This window comes from Triturus cristatus, chromosome 7 (assembly GCF_964204655.1).
Source record: "Triturus cristatus chromosome 7, aTriCri1.1, whole genome shotgun sequence".
Taxonomy (NCBI): Eukaryota; Metazoa; Chordata; class Amphibia; order Caudata; family Salamandridae; genus Triturus; species Triturus cristatus.
In genome coordinates, this window is record NC_140590.1 from 1,589,261,700 (window position 1) to 1,589,278,875 (window position 17,176).

At 43.0% G+C, this 17,176-nt stretch overlaps 1 protein-coding gene across 1 annotated transcript in view; it reads left to right on the forward strand.

Annotated features, from left to right (window-relative positions):
• Positions 1 to 17,176, forward strand: part of SLC9A8 (solute carrier family 9 member A8) — a 489,369-nt gene that overhangs the window by 449,974 nt on the left and 22,219 nt on the right. Inside the window, exons 13-14 of the mRNA XM_085619441.1 lie at positions 10,223 to 10,334; positions 13,251 to 13,471. Of these exons, the coding sequence (XP_085475567.1) occupies positions 10,223 to 10,334; positions 13,251 to 13,471 (333 nt within the window). The remainder of the gene's footprint in view (positions 1 to 10,222; positions 10,335 to 13,250; positions 13,472 to 17,176) is intronic.

Below are 17,176 nucleotides of genomic sequence, written 5' to 3' on the forward strand. Positions count from 1 at the left end.
GGCGAGGGCGAGGACCAGGGGGTCTGGCGCTGGGCGCGGTCCAGGCGCGGACGGGCGCAGACGGGCTTACCTTTGGCGCACCTTCAGCGCTCAATCGGCGCTCCCGCTGCACGCGTCCGCTGCGCAGTCGCTCTGGGGGTGTCATAAGTAAGGAGCCGGGAGGGAGGAGCAGCTGGGTGGCGGGAGCGGGGAGGCGAATGGACTCACAGGGGGGCGGGGCCGCAGGGAGGCAGCGGCGGGAAATTCCAAGAAGCAGCGGGCAGCGGGAAATTCCCAGGAGCAGCGGGAAATTCCCAGGAGCAGCGGGCAGCGAGCGAAGGAATCTGCAGGCAGGAGGTGGCAAAGGCAGGCAGGAGCGGCAGCAGTGAGTGGGGCGACCAAGCCCTGAGCTCTCTTGTCTGTCCCAGCCAGGCACACCATGGCAATGGGACACTCCAGATGAAACCATTCTAACACAGTCATGGATGCAGGGAGCTCATTGGAGCATCCACACCTATAGTCTGCATATTACACGCACCACAGACGGGCAGAATGAAAGAACCAAGACTGAAGACGACTGATCAATAAATATGGCTCACCATTAACATTTTTGGTAAAAGATTTATAATATCGGAGTTAAGATGTGCCCAGGCCTGTATTTTGTGAAGTTTAAGGCTCTTCACTGTGGCATTGGAGTCAAGACGGATCCTTTTACTACAGAGGATCTCCCAGGATTCATCACCTTTCCACTTTATACTGCTTTCCCTGTATTGGTTATCTGTGATAGTCTACTGGCAGCCCTGTCGCACAGTTTGGAATTTAACAAATGCCTTTCTGGGGCACTTAATTAGGACTTTATAGACTTTGTAGGACGAACAACCACCTCAATAATTAGCTGGCCAAAGGCTGGCCAGTAGGCATACGATTTTAGGAAAAAGCTTCCACTAACTTATTGCACAGCGAACAAGAATTCAAGCATAAAGGCTATCATAGAGGTTTTTTTTTTTTTTTAAATGAGGATGACAAAGCAATCACTAGCACAAAATAAAATCTACAACAGTACTATCCTACAGAGAGCTGACGAAAAACACTAGGGTGTGTCGATCGGGTTGGAATAATTATCATCTGGGGTAGGTAGATGGACATAGATGTAAGTTCATTATTGCTCTTTACTTTATTGTCATCAAATGATGAGTGTGTACAGGGAGAATTTTATTAGGTAGTAAATATCGTATAAGCAGTCCGTCTATTGGATTTTGTAGTTTGACATGAGGTACAAAATCCTTCAGTAGCCTTCTTTTACAAATCTGGCTGTGAGTATTCTGGGAAAAGGGTTCTTTAAAATGACAAAAAAATGAAACTAAGAGTGTTGGAAGACACTTGGAAACATTATCTACTTTGGATGTAGTTTGGGTAAATGACAAACACCAGCAAAAACGAATGTACCTAGATAAGGAATTGTGATTCAGATGACAAAAGCACACCGGGGATCAGGCATGATGACATTGAAAGTAGGATAAGGCATTACAACTCTGGCTGACGTGGCGTGCGGACCTTGCTGTCGTGGGTGTGGGCATGTGCAGTACCACCTGCTCCTTCCGGTAGATTATTTAGTGCACCCATACCCCCATAAACCTAGCAGAAATAAATTTGTTGTGGTTACTGTACTGTGCGATATGAGGGCCACCCTATGCATGGGATGCTGTGGGCCTGTGCACTGTGTCCAGGTTTGAAATAAAACATTTTACTTAGTTCATGGACATGCAAGGCTGCTGATTCAGAAGTGTAGATCCTTGAACAATATATCAAAGTGACAATACTAATGACTGGTTGAACAAATACCAAGAATACGTAGGTGTAGACCTGTGATTTTTGCAGTCTTCCTTCCTGTCTGTGCCTTCTCAGTCGAACTCCTTGGAATTGCACAACATTTCCTAGAATCTTAGGTGCACATCCATTTTCCCTCACTTTATGCGTGTAGATTTTCTGAAGGATGGACAATGGGGATTTTTCTAGCTTCACCGTAAAGAAAGTGCAAGCTTTTATTTAATGTATAGGATGCAGTATCTCTTGGTTCTGTTCCTGGCAGCAGCAGTAAGAGGTAATGAAACAAATGTATTATAAGGTCACAGTCCTCTTATAGTTTCTTTTAGCAGTAAAGCGCCTTTACTGTGGGGGCTGCTGCTTTACACTGATAAAAGGTGCAGGAAGCAGTTAAACTCTGGAAGAAACAGGCTTCGTTCAGGCAACAAACAGAACGCAGGCGAGATGCTCTCGAGGCGTCTGTAGGCGGGGAGGATCTTGGGCTAAACCCTTCATTAAGGAAACATGCAAAAGAATGAGCGCAGTATACAGCAAGGTACTGAGAACCTCTACAATATTATTACAAAAATATATAAAGGCAACCAACCAATATTAAGTGTATTATAATGCCTTAATACATAAGAAACCGGTATGTTAACCATGGACTGGAGGTAACCTGAGGGACGGGTGGGAGAGTTATTATACAGACTTCCTTGCCTTTATTAAAATCTTAGATTTCCTCTAAACTGAAGCTAGCAATATTCCCATTTTATGACCAGACCATGAGGCTTCACAGTATGCAAGTTTGAGGCCTGAAGAAGGCTCGATCAGACATATGTTCAGCTGGCTTACGACTGAAGGTTCATAAGGTTGCTGCCAGAGACTAGTTGGCAGCGAATATGCCTCTTTTTTCCGCTTTCCCTCACCCCGCATGTTGTTACAACGCGGTCATTACAATGACCGCGTTGTAACAACGCATACCATTACCCCGCAAGTCGTAACAACGATTTGGGGACGGGGGCGCTGGATGTTGGAATAGTATAATTTACTATTCCAACTCCAGTCTGTGCGGACAGTAGGGAAGGTGTGGGATTTTAAATCCAACACCTTCTCCCTTGCGGGGTAATGGTATGCGTTGTTACAACGCGGTCGTTGTAACCACCCTGTTGTAACAACATGCGAGGTGACAGATGCGTAGTAAGGGGTGTTTACCATTGGCAGCCCTAAGACTGTTCTCTGTGATTGAGCCAATGAGGAAAGCCAGCTCCTGAATGGGTTACTAAAGTGGAGTTTTCAATGTCAACAGCAGATGTGGTCAATTTGACCCAAAAGGCCAAGCTAGCACAAAAGACTAGCCTGTGGGGCTCTTGATGGAACGCAGAATCTCATCAGAGGAGCGAAGAGAAGAAATATGTGAAGTGTAGACAGAGGACCAAATACAAAGTTAAGAAGGTAAGGAAGTTATGATAGAGGTCAAAATGCTAGACTATCTTGGTACGAGCTGAAATGTGAAATATTGCCAAATCAGGAGCCAGTAAGGGTGAGGGCCCTTATATCTGATATTCTTCTGCAGCTGATAAGGCACAACTGAGTATGAAGCTGAGCTCCTTTAAAGAGAGTAATGAGTTGGAGGACAAAAATATCAGAACAATGGAGACATCCCACATGAGAAAATAACGAGGTACAAATGGTCTTTTGAAGTGAATGCACTTCATATGGTGACACAAGGGAGTCTTTACTTACAGATTAAGCGGATCATTAAACATTATTAGTTCCATAAGAAGATACTTTAGAGTAGAGTCAAGAGGAGGTTATTTAGAGAGGAATGAGAGGAATAAAAAGGATCCAGATTCCATCCCAACCACCATGAAAGTCAGTCTTTTCAGGCAGCGATATAGGAACATTGAGTATCTGTGTCCCAGGGCTCATTAACTAGGCCTCCAGTGACCTGTCAAAGGTCTGATCAGCTCAATGATCCCCAGAGATTTCCAAAGCTAGAAAATGAAGTTGAACTTGCACCACAAGTATGAGAGGCAGGGAAGGAATATTGGAAAGTCTATGACCAGATCCAGCAGTGGGGAAAACCAGGCCAATGGGAGAGAATCAGAATCATCTTGCATAGGACAAATCTCATCAAGATGTGGACCCTGGAGATAAGAGCAAATGGACCAAGACACTGAGACCAGTCCTGAAGGTAGGCATTTTTCACCCAAGCTTCTGGGTATGGGCGCAACATCGCAAAGACAGAAAGCAAAAAGGTCTAGATCTGGAGGACTACAGAGGTGGGGTAGCCTGTGGAAGATATTCAGGTCCAGTATCCAATTGGTGGAGTCATGAAGATGCCTGGAGAATCGGTGCAGTAAGGAGTTGAAGAGACCCGAAAGGTACTCTGCACCCTAAGCGACTTTTGTGCCAGAAGTGTTCCTAAAGGTCCTGCAAAAGATCCACTGGACCTTTTAACCTCGCGCCACTGAGCTTTGTTAATGTATTTATTCACTGGCAAGTTGTCTCAGTAGGATGCAACAGGAAGATCTGTATTTGGTCAGTCTTTTGCCTTCAGTGAACAGTACACCAGATTTCACACCCCAGACAAATCTGCTGGCATCGGAGTTGATGATCAAATCTGAAAAAGAGCCAAAGATGGCTGTGCCATTCCAGGCTTCCATGTTGAGGAGCCACCAATACAACTTTGCATGTTTTATGGCATCTAGCAAGTGTAGTCTGAGTATGTGAAGCCTTGGCGAAGGAGGCATGTGTTCCAGTATAGAAGGGCTCAATAATGAAGAGAGAATTGAAAAATGGCTTGCTTTGATGCAACAGGAGACAAATGAGATGAGCTGGGGCCCTCAGAGATAAGGAGTGGGCCATCAAGGCCAACCCGAACTCCTGCTTTTTGATGGAATGATCTGGCTGGAAAGTTTAGGAGTTCAAGGGAGTCTGTTACCTTGGCCGGAGCACAGGAAGGCTTCTCATGATTGATTAAGAAACCCAGGCCATGAAGGAGGAATACCATCCAGTGTTGCTGAGTCGAATGTTACTGGTGACTGGTGCATTAAAAGGATGTTGTTGAGATGAATAGTAAGGTGAACACCCTGCATGCAGGTGTCCATATAACTTGTTGAGAACCTTAGTGAAACACCAGCAGAATGAAAGACAGCTCAAAATGTAGACAGTGGAACTGCCATACCTGGTGGTTCTATTGACGCTTTAAAAAGAGTTGATGCTTCTGTCAAATTGGTATCAAGAAATAAGCATCTTTTAGGTCCAGTCTTTACATCCTCTCTCCTCGTAGAAGTTCAGCTCAAATGATGGAAGGAATGCATCATGAACTGTTATTATGTAACCCAATGGTTGAGAGCACAAAGGTATACAACCAGCTTGAGTCCTTTCTCCTGTATGCAAATCAGAAACATTGGGCTTACAAAATTCTCTTTGAAGGGTGTTTAAATGATAGCACCCTTCTAAACCAACTCTGTGACTTCTTTATCTGCCAGAGTAGATTCTTCAGGGGGTAAACAGATGTGGAGAAGGCGACAAGATTGAATTGCAGGAGCCTGCAAGTCTATACAGTAACTGGAAAACGTTTACTAGACCCAAGGGTCCGAGATTACATAGCACTAATTTGGGAGGAATTGGGTAATGCAACCGCCAATAATGGAAAGAAGGGAAGAATAAGAAAAGAGAACTACATTTACCTTCGTTTGTAGGAGAAATTCCTGGTTGTTTGACCTTGTGAGTAGAAGGAAGACATGAGGGGCAGAACAAGAGGTCACAAAAAATAGATGGTGATTGGAGAACTGACCGCTGTGGTGGCTGGATAAGTACATCCGGAGAATCGGCTGATGGAAATAGGCAAGGCTTTTGGAAAACCTTGCGCATGTTGAACTGAGCCCTGGAGAGGAGGCGATCTTGGGAATGTCTAAGGGGCCAATTGACGCCCACATGTGGGTCTTGACCATGACTCTGGAGAAACGATGGCAGATATGGGTCAGTATAAGGGTGGAATATATCTTGCCTACAATGGATGGCATTTGAAGTCAAGGGGGCTCCTAGCTGACTTCTGTAGATGGAACAAAATTGACCACATGAGAAGGGGGTGGGTTTCAGGATTTGGGATCTCTTTGCTCACCTTGGTCGAAAATAGCCACCTCTAGTAAATTCAGAATGGAGAGTTTAGAAGTGGAAAAAGTGTTGGCAGCCAGTGTAGCAATGTAAGCCTCAAGGGTGTTTGAGAAAGCCCCATCAATGCCACTGGGGAGCAAGACACAGGAGGAGGACTCGCCTGCATCAAATTCCTCAGTTTGAGCCTCTGGGTGGGGGCCTTGCACACCTTCTGTGATGCAGTGCAGTGGCCTCTTTTAGAGGGTATTCTGGAGGTAGAAAGACAGACAGTTTAGTCTGGGTTAGGCAATATGCTGGGGCTTGTTTGAAGGGAGCCTTGCAATGTTTCTCAGAGGAAGGCACTGCCTTTACAGTTGGATGGGTGAAGGCAGTAGAAAAGTAGGATCACCAGGCAGATGCCAACTTAACAAGGAAGTATGAAGGCGAGCCCTGGTACCTTTAACTACTTGCTTCAGTTATTGCTTTGAAATTGATGGTGGGGACAAACCTCTGTGTTGGAGGCTTCATCAGATTCAGGAATAGGACTGTACCCTGTTTGGGCGGGCACCTTCATTCTTAGGAATAAGGAAAAGCCTGTAAGTTAAGATCTCTAATCTGCCCTCTTTTTACCCCCTACATTTTAAATATGTAATGAAAAGGTAAAACGGGCACAAGGATGCTAAAAGAATTATTCTTCAACAGGAGAGGCCCTTGATGGCATGGGTGTATGGAAAAAGGAATTATGTATAAAGGCCTCTTGATAACAGCAGACCTTGATTTTGTTCTCTTTGCTACAGTTCTCTTTTTAGGTCAAAGCCTACAAGACAGCACAGCTGTCTGTTTTGCTAAAGACTTCTTGGGGACATCCTGAAAGCTTCCCTGGGAATGCATTCCACCCATTGCTTACCATTTGCTTTGTGGTTTATGACTCAGTTGCTTGCTTTCTATTTGCTGGCTTTATTTGTTTTGGACTGTCCAGCTTGAGTTAGTCCCTCCCGTGGAGCATAGCATGTTCTTCGCCGTTCCTTGTATTCTTTCGCGAGTGCTCGCTTTCTGTAAACCGGCCTTCAAATTTTGCTCTTAACTCATCACATTTGCTTTGCATTCAAAGACAGAGGTCAAATGTCAGGACTTGTCTTCGAGGGGGCTTGGTGTTTACTTTATGCTCTGACTTTAAAGTAAGAGGATTTTTGTGACAATCTTGCTGGTCACTGGGGTTGTGAAAGGAAAGGCTTTTTTCTATCACCCAACAAAATTTAGATGTCTGTAAATTAACTGTGCATTTATTTTAGGATATATCAAAGTTAGGAAAACACAACTGAAACATATTATTTTGTAATACTGAAGTGTGAAGGAAACAAATATTTACTATCAAAATAAATCAATGCAGTAGGTTATGCCATTTCTACTCATTATCGTTTATACGCTGCAAAGTTTGATCAGTAAAACTGTATGTCTGTGCAATATTAATGGGCATTTCAATTGAAAATGTGTTGTCTGTAATGGCAGTGCGCTACCATACCATGCATACCCCACATTACTACACTCCACTGTACAACACTCCACTTCATTCTATGCCGCTTTATGCCCCTCTGCTCTACTTTTCGACACTCCACTCTACGACATTCCACTCCACTCTAAGCCATGCCACTCCACTCTACGACACGCCACTCCACTCTAAGACACGCCACTCCACTCTAAGCCATTCCACTCCACTCTACACCATGCCACTCCACTCTACACCATGCCACTCCACTCTGACACGCTACTTCACTCTACGGCACGCTACTCCATCTATGACATGCCATTCCACTCTACGACATGCCACTCCACTCTACATGCTATGCCACTCTGCCACTCCACTCTACAATACTCTATCACACCACTCCACTCTACAACATGCCACTCCACTCTACCCCCCTCCACTCTACAACTCTCTACTCCACTCTATGGCTTTCCACTCTACAACACTCTACTCCACTCTATGCCACCGTACTCCACTCTATGCCACTTTACTACACTCTACGACATACTACTCAACTCTATGCCACTCCACTCTTCGAAACTCTACTCCACTCTGCACCACACCGCTCTGACATTTCTACAACACAATAATACACTCTATGCCACTCGAAGAAACTACTCCATTCTACACCACTCCAATTTATTCCACCCCACTCTATGAAACTCCATTCTATGCCTCTCCATGACACACTAATCCACTCAGTCCCACTCCACTCTGACACTCGAAAACTCTCTAAGCCACTCCACAACACTCTGCTCCACGCTTCTTCACTCTACTCCAGTCTGTGCTCCCCTGCTCTATGCCACTTCACTCTACGACACTGTACTCCACTGTGCGCTAATCTACTCTCCTCCAAAGCACTCGGTTCTTTGCAACTCCACAACCCTTTACTCTGCCACTCCACAACACTCTACTCCCCTCTGTGCCACTCCACGACACTCCACTCTATGACACTCCACTACACCCCACGCCACTCCTCCTCTCCACTACTAACTTTTAGCCATGCGAAACAGCAGCTATGCTGGTGTTCAACATGGATAAAAAACATTGGCAAAGCCAATAGCTCTTGCATAGGCGAGACATATTGGCTTTGCCAATTCTTGTTTTATTTTAATCCAATTTGGCGTGCACATCACTTCCTGATCGCCATCTAGTGAGCAAGACTGGCTGGTTGCCAAGGCGACCGGCAGCTAAAATGGCTGCCACGTCAAGTATCAAAATGACATTGTGGCTGAACGGATGCCGAGGAAAGAGCTTTCAGCATCTCAAACAGGAGTCATTGAAGAATAGAGATTGTTGTCACTAGTGTGTCTGAAAGTGCCAGGTAAGCATTGGGGCGGGGAAGCTGGGGACACAAGAAAGCAGCACTCATTTAAAATCATACAATCGAAGTTAGAGCAGCACCTGAAGGAGGTCTCGACTGCTCACAGTAGAAAAAGTAAAAAAAAAATGTTGAATAATGTCCGATTGAAAAGGGGAGCACTTAGCAGAGTTCTAACAGGTAAGTACACAATAAAAACTATGGTACAGCAAAAACCCATATTTGGCACCAGGGAAAGCATAATCTGAATGACAAGGGCCGAAAGGAAAAGGAAAAGAGAACTGATGATAGATAATTGAGAGGAGAGACCAGATAATCAGAATATTGAGGGCTGGTAAGAGGAACCTCGAGGAAAGTAGGAGAGACTAAGAAAGGAGATCAATGGAGGACCCGAGTCAACAATAAGAGAGGGTATTTGCTTTGGGGGCAGTTGCTTCATACTGCCAGTGAAGACATTTTATGTTTCTGTCCTCATCTTTTATTGCTGGTGGCGGGATCAGATGAAAGAGCTATTGCATATATTGTATTGCCTCTCTCTTGTGACACAATCTGTCAATGAACAGTGAGGGAAATCTATCCCTGCACATGTTGTCTTTTTCAATGTGCGTCTTCCACATTCACATCTTGTAAAATGGTTTGAGTATCATTCACCACTAAGTACTCCACTTGAACCTAAGTTTGGTCTGTGTTAGAAGTGCACTAAAAGTGGTAAATGAATTGCAATTGTTTGAGAATACTTATGAGGTTACGGCTTTCTGGATCTTCACAACATTTTCAGTGTGGCCATTCCCTGACATTCACTTGGGATTACCCGTGTTCAGCGCTTTGAATGGGTCGGTACTGAATACCAGCACTTAATTATTTTGAGAGGGAGAGTACCCGCACTTTTCAAGAGCGACGTAATACTTTTAGTTGGAGAGTACCAACACTTTTCAGAAACAAGTAGGTACTCTGGTACAGGGTACCTGCACTTCTATTTTTCCATTTAAAAACACTGCCCATGTTCCCACACCTAGTAGTCAAATAGGCTGGTTTTCCCTCTGTGGTAGTTGTAAACTGTCTTCACATAATTCGTGATTGAGTGTTTCAAGGAATCGGTGTCTGCGATTGGTTAGCACAGATTACACTATTAGTATACCTAGTTTTCAGTTAATCTTATGAATCCGTCCCTAGGTCCTCATGGTACTTTACCAGTTAGGGTGGTTTTTCATAGCTTATTTTTAGACATTGGTCTTTTAAGGAAGTCAACAACTGTAACCTTCCCCCTTTGCATGGTCAAAGAGTTTCATAATTTGTTTAATACGTAAAAATGATTTCAGTTTACGTTATCAAATATTACTGTATTGAGGTTTTGTTTCTCCCAGTTTAGTCAACCAAAACGAATTAGATAAATATTTTGGAAGGCTGAATTCCATCTTAAAAAATGTGAAATATAGAAATGCAATGTAATCTTTCTTTTTTTATATAAAAATGTAAATATCTTGCTGTTTCAGGTACTGGTTCTTTTGGGCAGAGCAGTGAACATTTTTCCACTTTCCTTCCTCATAAACTTTTTCCGTGATCATAAAATAACTCCAAAAATGATGTTCATTATGTGGTTTAGTGGTAAGTAAAGCAAAATACACTGGTATACAAGATTTACTTGTAAAAGGAATACGTTGTGTTTGTCTAATAGACCAGTTCAAACACTCTTTTTTTTGTTTATGCTTCTTTCCTGAGAGTAATGTTATCCTGTTTGTCTCCTTGTATGTGATGATGTGACTGTGTTTGTCAATCGGAAGGACGAGTGTTGTATTTGTTCTTCTGAGGGTGTATCTATATATCCTGTTCAGCTTTGCAGGTATGAAGAACAAGTGTTGGTTATGCCACAGTGTATCAGAATTAGAGGTCTGCGTCTCAGATCTGTGTGTCATCTTGATTTGACTGCTTTTCACTATTCCACACCAGATGTTACAGATACAGTGCGAAAAGTTGAGTTGAGCACAGGGGATGTTTCTGTGTGTGAGATGGGTTTGAGTTCCTTTTATTATACTCAGTGTCTCTAATCCTCTGTGTCTTAGCTTTGGGTGGCTAGATTCACATACGTTCTTGTGCCTGCTAATGCGTTGCACGATACTCTAGTGAGGGGTCTATTTACCTCGGTGTATTTTATGTGGGTCGCTCTTTTCTAACTGGTTCATCGGCAGTGTAGCTTAAATCGCCCTGTGTTTCCAGTTAGTGTGATGTATGTTCCCAGTCAGCATGAGTTCTGGGTCTCATTTGCTGTTTATGGTGTATATAGGTTTGTAGTGTTTGTCTGTTTTATATGTGTGCACGCAACACAGTGATATATATGTTATCATGTGTGTTTTCTTGAGTTTGGTCCCTTCAGGAAGGAGATGTCATGTGTTATATGTCTAACCTTTGAGGCTTTGTAAGTATGATGTAAGAGGGAATGTTGTGAAAGGACTGTCTGTGTGGCTCGAGTCAGAGAAGAGCTTGCCATGCTTTAGGTATGATGTTCTTTATTCCACTGTATGTGTAACTATAAATACATATGGGTCATTTTTAGATTACTTACTGGATTTCTCAAGATTAGAGAAAACATCCTTTGGTTTCTCGTCATGATGAAAATCACATCACAAAACTTTGCATCAGATTTCATAACCAACGTCCTGTGCTTATCTAACCCATATTATGCTAAACTGATCTATTTGTTACCTTTACAGAATATTAGACGTGTCTTTTTGTTTTCTGTAGAGCAGTGTTTTTCAGAAATATATTGAGATTCATAGCCACTAAATGTCCCATGTCATACCTGCTCACAGCTTTTACCCCAACAACCCTTTGCAGATTCTTTTTTTTTATATAGTTCTTTTTATTGTAAACAGCCTAATAACTTTACATAGTCAGTCATTGGGTATTAAAAAAATTGCAGAACAGATACAGATAAAATTTAGACGGCGCACTTACCATTCACTGCTTTGACAATCAGTTTTCATCGTGATCAACCACTTCAGGTTCATCAAGGGGGGAGGGGAGGGGGAGAATAGGGGGAGCACAAATATTTCCGCAGTAGGCATTCCATTTAGTCCATATCTGGGACCACTTTTTCGGACATCCCTTGGAGACATACACTGTTTTTTCTCGAAACATACACCAGTCCATGTCTTGTTTCCACGAGTTGAGACCGGGAGCCTCCCTCACTCCCCACATTCTAGCGATATTGCGCTTAGCCACCAAATGACCCAATATTGCCCAGATTTTCTCCTTGCTACTCAAATCTGTCTGCCCCCATATCTTAAGCAGTCACATCTCAGCCTCTAGATTTAGGTCTTGGCCAAGCACCACCCCCATACACTTAAGCACACCTATCCAGTACTTACGAATGATAGTGCAGTCTCACAGAATATGATTGAACGTGCCCTCTTTACCACAGTTTCGCCTACAGCTGGGATCTGCCCTATACCCCATCTGTGCCAAGGCTGACCCACAATAGTATACTCTATGGAGAATGTTTAATTGCACTAGTTTGAGCCCAGTTTTCATCATCCATTTCTGCTATGTCGTCAGACCATTTTTCCCGAAGCTGCTCCAGGGGGTCAGGTGTGTGTAGCCATCAAGGAGACGGTCCTCCAGTGGCGTTGCTTCGGGTAGTGTCTCCCCTAGTGACATGTCTCATTTGGTAGTATCTAAATAATTCTCAATCTGCTAGGTCATATTCGCGTTGCAGTACAGAAAAGTCCACCACCTTGCCCTATTTCCACACATCTCCCACCTTAGACAATCCGATAAGATCCCATTTATCAAAGCCCTTGTTGTTTCGTAGTGTTCCCAACAGGTAGGAATCCCATATGGGGCTAGCCTGCATGATTTTCTTGTCCCCGCCCATACTTTTGTGAGTGTGACGTAGGTCCCGTTAGTTGTAAGGCAGCGGGTCTGGGTAGGAGCCATCATTCCATTTGGTATCCCGGGTCGTTAAGTGGTCTGTAGGTACCCTGGTTAATAGCTGCCAATTGTGCGGTCCAGTAGTACCTTTTGGTGTCTGGGATTCCGATCCCGCCGTCATACCTTCCCCGGACCAATTAACTCTTTGCATTTTCAGACTATTGGCCCATACGTCTAAGCACACTGCAAGACTCAAAAATGTTACGTTTTGGTGGCTAAAGTTTTAGAACTCCTTTAGGTTGTCACTAATGACTTGGAGCCTGGGGTAAACTTGGCAGTTGTCTATTCAATGTGCTTTAGGTATAGTCCCAAATAAATGTAAGGTCATGGATATACCTGCTTATCTATCTAACATCATGCTCATGTCGGCAAAGGCACACATATTTGTGTCTAATCTCACTTGGCTCTTGGGGCTCATCTCACTTGGAACTTAACAGTAGTAAAGAACGGTAGGTTTGTCTCTGATTGCAAGCAGCTAATCATCTACATTATTCTGTCAAATTATTCCCTTCCAATGAAGTGCATTTGGATGTCATGCTTCGGTATTGTTGGTACATAGCTCTCCCTAACATCAGCAATCTTGGTTCTCTATAGGTTTGCGTGGAGCTATTCCATATGCCTTGAGTCTCCATTTGGGTTTGGAGCCAATAGAAAAACGACAGCTCATTGGGACAACCACAATAATCATTGTCCTGTTCACCATATTGCTTTTGGGAGGAGGAACAATGCCACTCATACGATTGATTGATATTGAAGATTCCAAAGCTCGTCGGCGAAGCAAGAAGGACATTAACCTCAGCAAAACTGAAAAAATGGTTTGTATTTAGGGCTTCATTATCTTATCTATACATGGTGAACATTTCTGTAGTAAAGATTGTATAATTGTACCTTTCCAAAGGCTGAGCTGTCTGGTGGATGAAGGAAATATAGTGATCCTGTGGAGTGTATATCAGCAACTCAATATTTCTGCATTATTTAATATACTATATTCTTTCATCACAGAATATACTTGCCCCTCCTGAATTTATAGAACTGCTGGAACACTGCATATCTCTTAAGTTTCACCTGCAGATGTCCCCACATCCAGACGTATAAGTAACATCCTGGGGTGGGGAAATTCTGGATCATTTTCAAGGCCACTCAGTATGAGGCCCTCTAAGAAATTAGGTTATGGGTTGAGGGGGAGGGGGTGGAGTGGAGTGGAGTGGAAACCCCACTCTGACAACAACCACAATCAGGGTGAACCACAAAAGTCAGTAAATTAACCTGTGCTCAACCCTCTGGTAGCTTGGCACAAAATCAGTCAACCTTAACTTAGAGGCAATGTGTAAAGTATTAATGCAGCCAAAAAAACGGTAGTAAAGTGTAAACACAACACAAATCCCAAACAATTTAGAAAACAAGAATACATTTAAATAAATAAAATGATACTAGAACGACAAAAATCCAATCAATATCACTGGAAATATTCAATTTTAAAGGTTTAGGTAAAAATAGCGTCTAAAAGCAAATAACCCTACTCTTGGTAATATAGTTGCACTAGCCCTGGGAAAGTCACACGTTCATGCCGACCGTGATGGAGCATGGGTTGGATACAGGGACCAGGTTAGTGCCACCGAAAGGTTACCTTCAAAATCCGGTGCAAAGACTTCTATGCACGTTGGAAGAGGGTGCAAGGACCAGGGAGTGTTTGTCAGGTAGTTGTCGCAGTTGCACAAAGAGCCAGTTGGGCGTTACGAGAAGCCCAAACTTCAGGATTTTCACCTTTTCCTGCAGAGAAGTACACACTGAAGGGTGCATGGTCTGGGGTGGCACATCTTGTTGATCAGGGATTCACTCCAGCAGAGGCTAGCAGTGCTCAGGCAGATCCATTGGCAGCAGATCACCTGGGTAGGTGCAGGGAGGCATCTGAAGCTTGTTGTTTCCCTGTAGCTCACACAGGTCAGCCAACTGACCGTGGGAGTCACTCTGGTTAGCCTAGGATGAAGCTAAGCAGGCCAAGCCTCCCTTTCCAGATTTAAGGCTGTCTCAGGCATCTGGGAAGTCCTTATATGTAACTTCCATAGATCCAGGAGTGTTCTGAAGAGTGGCTCTGGAGGCCCAATATTCATACCGGGTGCCAGTCTTTGTGTATGTGGGGAGGAGACTACCTGTCGTACCCACACATTTGGTTCTGAAAAGTTCTTCCCCTGTCTAGGCTTCAAACTGTTTGGGGTGACAAAGTGCAGAGCAGTTCCGGTGTCAGGTTAATTTGTGTGTGCAGAAGACAAAGCCCTATAAAGTGTAGGTGAGTCTGGGTACAGCCCTTCCCCAGTCATCCTATCAGGATGGCCCATCCATTTAACTCCACACACCCCTTTTTGTTACAGTCTGGAAGTAAACCCAACAGAAGAGCCACTTGCAGTCTTGTGAACCAGGACACTGGCAGAAGTCACAGATGGTTGGGACAGAAAAATACCAGTGTCTAAAATTGGTGTTTTCAAAATTCTAACTTGAAATCCGACTTTAACATTAAAGAGGATTTAAAATTATAATTAGACAGGGGTGTGGAATTTAACAAAATACCTACTTCTCCATGGGGCAAGTTGCTTCATAAATCTACTTGTCCTGTAACAAAATCCACCTGTTCCTTTTGTGACATGTAATATGACGACAAATTATGGCAGCAGTATCATTATATAATAGCTCTGATATAGCCTTTCGGATTATGCCAGGGCTCATACCATAGTAGGGTTTGAATACTAACAATTCCCTTATTTTGTCACGTTTCCGCAGATCTACATACTGGGTCTGAAGGTAGTGGTAAGCAATAGTTTCAGGGTTGGAATGCCCTTTTGTGTCTATGCAAACCTCTTAACGTTTATGTTTTAAGGGTTTTCCCCAACTCTTCTCTTTTCCCATATTGAGAAATGTCGAAAATGTACTCCTGACAATGGCAGACGTAAAACTTTTTCTAGTGCTGGGAAAAAAGTGGTTGGAGGGAAAGTGAACTTGCAAACACTCAACAGATTTTTGCATGAGCAAATCTAAACATGCATATTAGTCCATGCTTAAATGTAGTCAACAAATATTTTCTAGGAGTACTATTTCTAGGCCTACTTCTGTAAATTCTTGTGAATTCACGGAAGCCGTAAATCTGCACTTAATGCAAGGACATATACCATGGGTTCACTTTTGAGACTTTCTTTAATGATTGGGCCCCTAATTAGGTCTGGCTTTAACCAGGACCTTTTGTGTTTAGTAAAATTCTGACTCTCTCTCTCTCTGTCTAGTGGCTGGTTTCACTGTGAGTCACAGTATTCTGTTTTCACAAGCAGCATATCGGCACACAAAGAAGCTTTGTTTAGTGCAATTAACTACTGTGGCAATGTATGCTTTTTCATACTAAAAGCAAGTTTTGCTTTTGCCAATGTTTGTTATAATAGTGAGGGCCCAGCAGCTCCCACACCAATAAGGTTTTATAAAAAGCATGCCAAAACAAGACACACATTGACAAAACGAAAAGGCTGACCACCAATTTCAGAGTTACTGGCTTTGCCAATGCTTGTTTATTTTTGTTTCCCATAATCTTATTGAAAATGGTTACACTGATTTCCCATCATGAATATTTTGGGGAAATGCTAACATACACCAACACTTTTTACTAAATGATGCTGCAAAGAAATGGTACCTAAAGGTTTACAGTAGTTTAGTGAAATGTTTTTTTCCTATTTGCATTTTTTGTGAATATTTTATTTTGAAAGAAAAGAATATTCAATCTTGCTTTCAAGCTTCTGCATATAATCAGAGAGCATTCTGGGAGCATTAAACATAGCCTCATATTGCTACATTTTGAAAACGGGTACACATTTTTATACTGGAACCTACTGTCTGTAGTGCAGTCGGAGCTTACAACATTTACTTAGAGCGCTCACCTTAATAATAAAGGCTTTGCATTAATGAACTATAAATGCAAGTTTGAACTGCTTTAGCACATGTACACATATATTACCTAAACTGCAGACAATGTCCTTCTCTGATCCTTAATGTGTATTGTGAACTGGCAACCAAAGGGTTTGTGCTGTAAATTGTTGGGCTTACTTGTCCCAGAGACAAAATGCACATGAAAACTTGTTGCCCTTGACCCCAAACAATATTTCCTGGGCGTCGGGCTATAGGAATTCCACATCCCTGTTAGAGTGTAAACAGCATTCCTCTACCTGCTCCCAATCCAAAGTTAGCACTTATTAAATGTATTAAGGTAACCCAATTTTAGTCAGTGGAAGAGATAGGCCTTACTACAGTCAAAAACCTAAGTACACATGTCCTACTTTCTCAATACAGTGCTACCTGCCCTATGAGCCTTTAGTGTAAGTTATATTTGGCCTTGCATACATTTGATGCCTTTGACTGGATCACCTGAACTTCACACTTTAAGCTGCAAGCACAAAAATCTTACTCAGCTTCTATCCTATCAAAATGTATTTTACTTATGCGTGCTGGCTACTTTAGCAATTGTATCAACAGAACACAACGGCTTG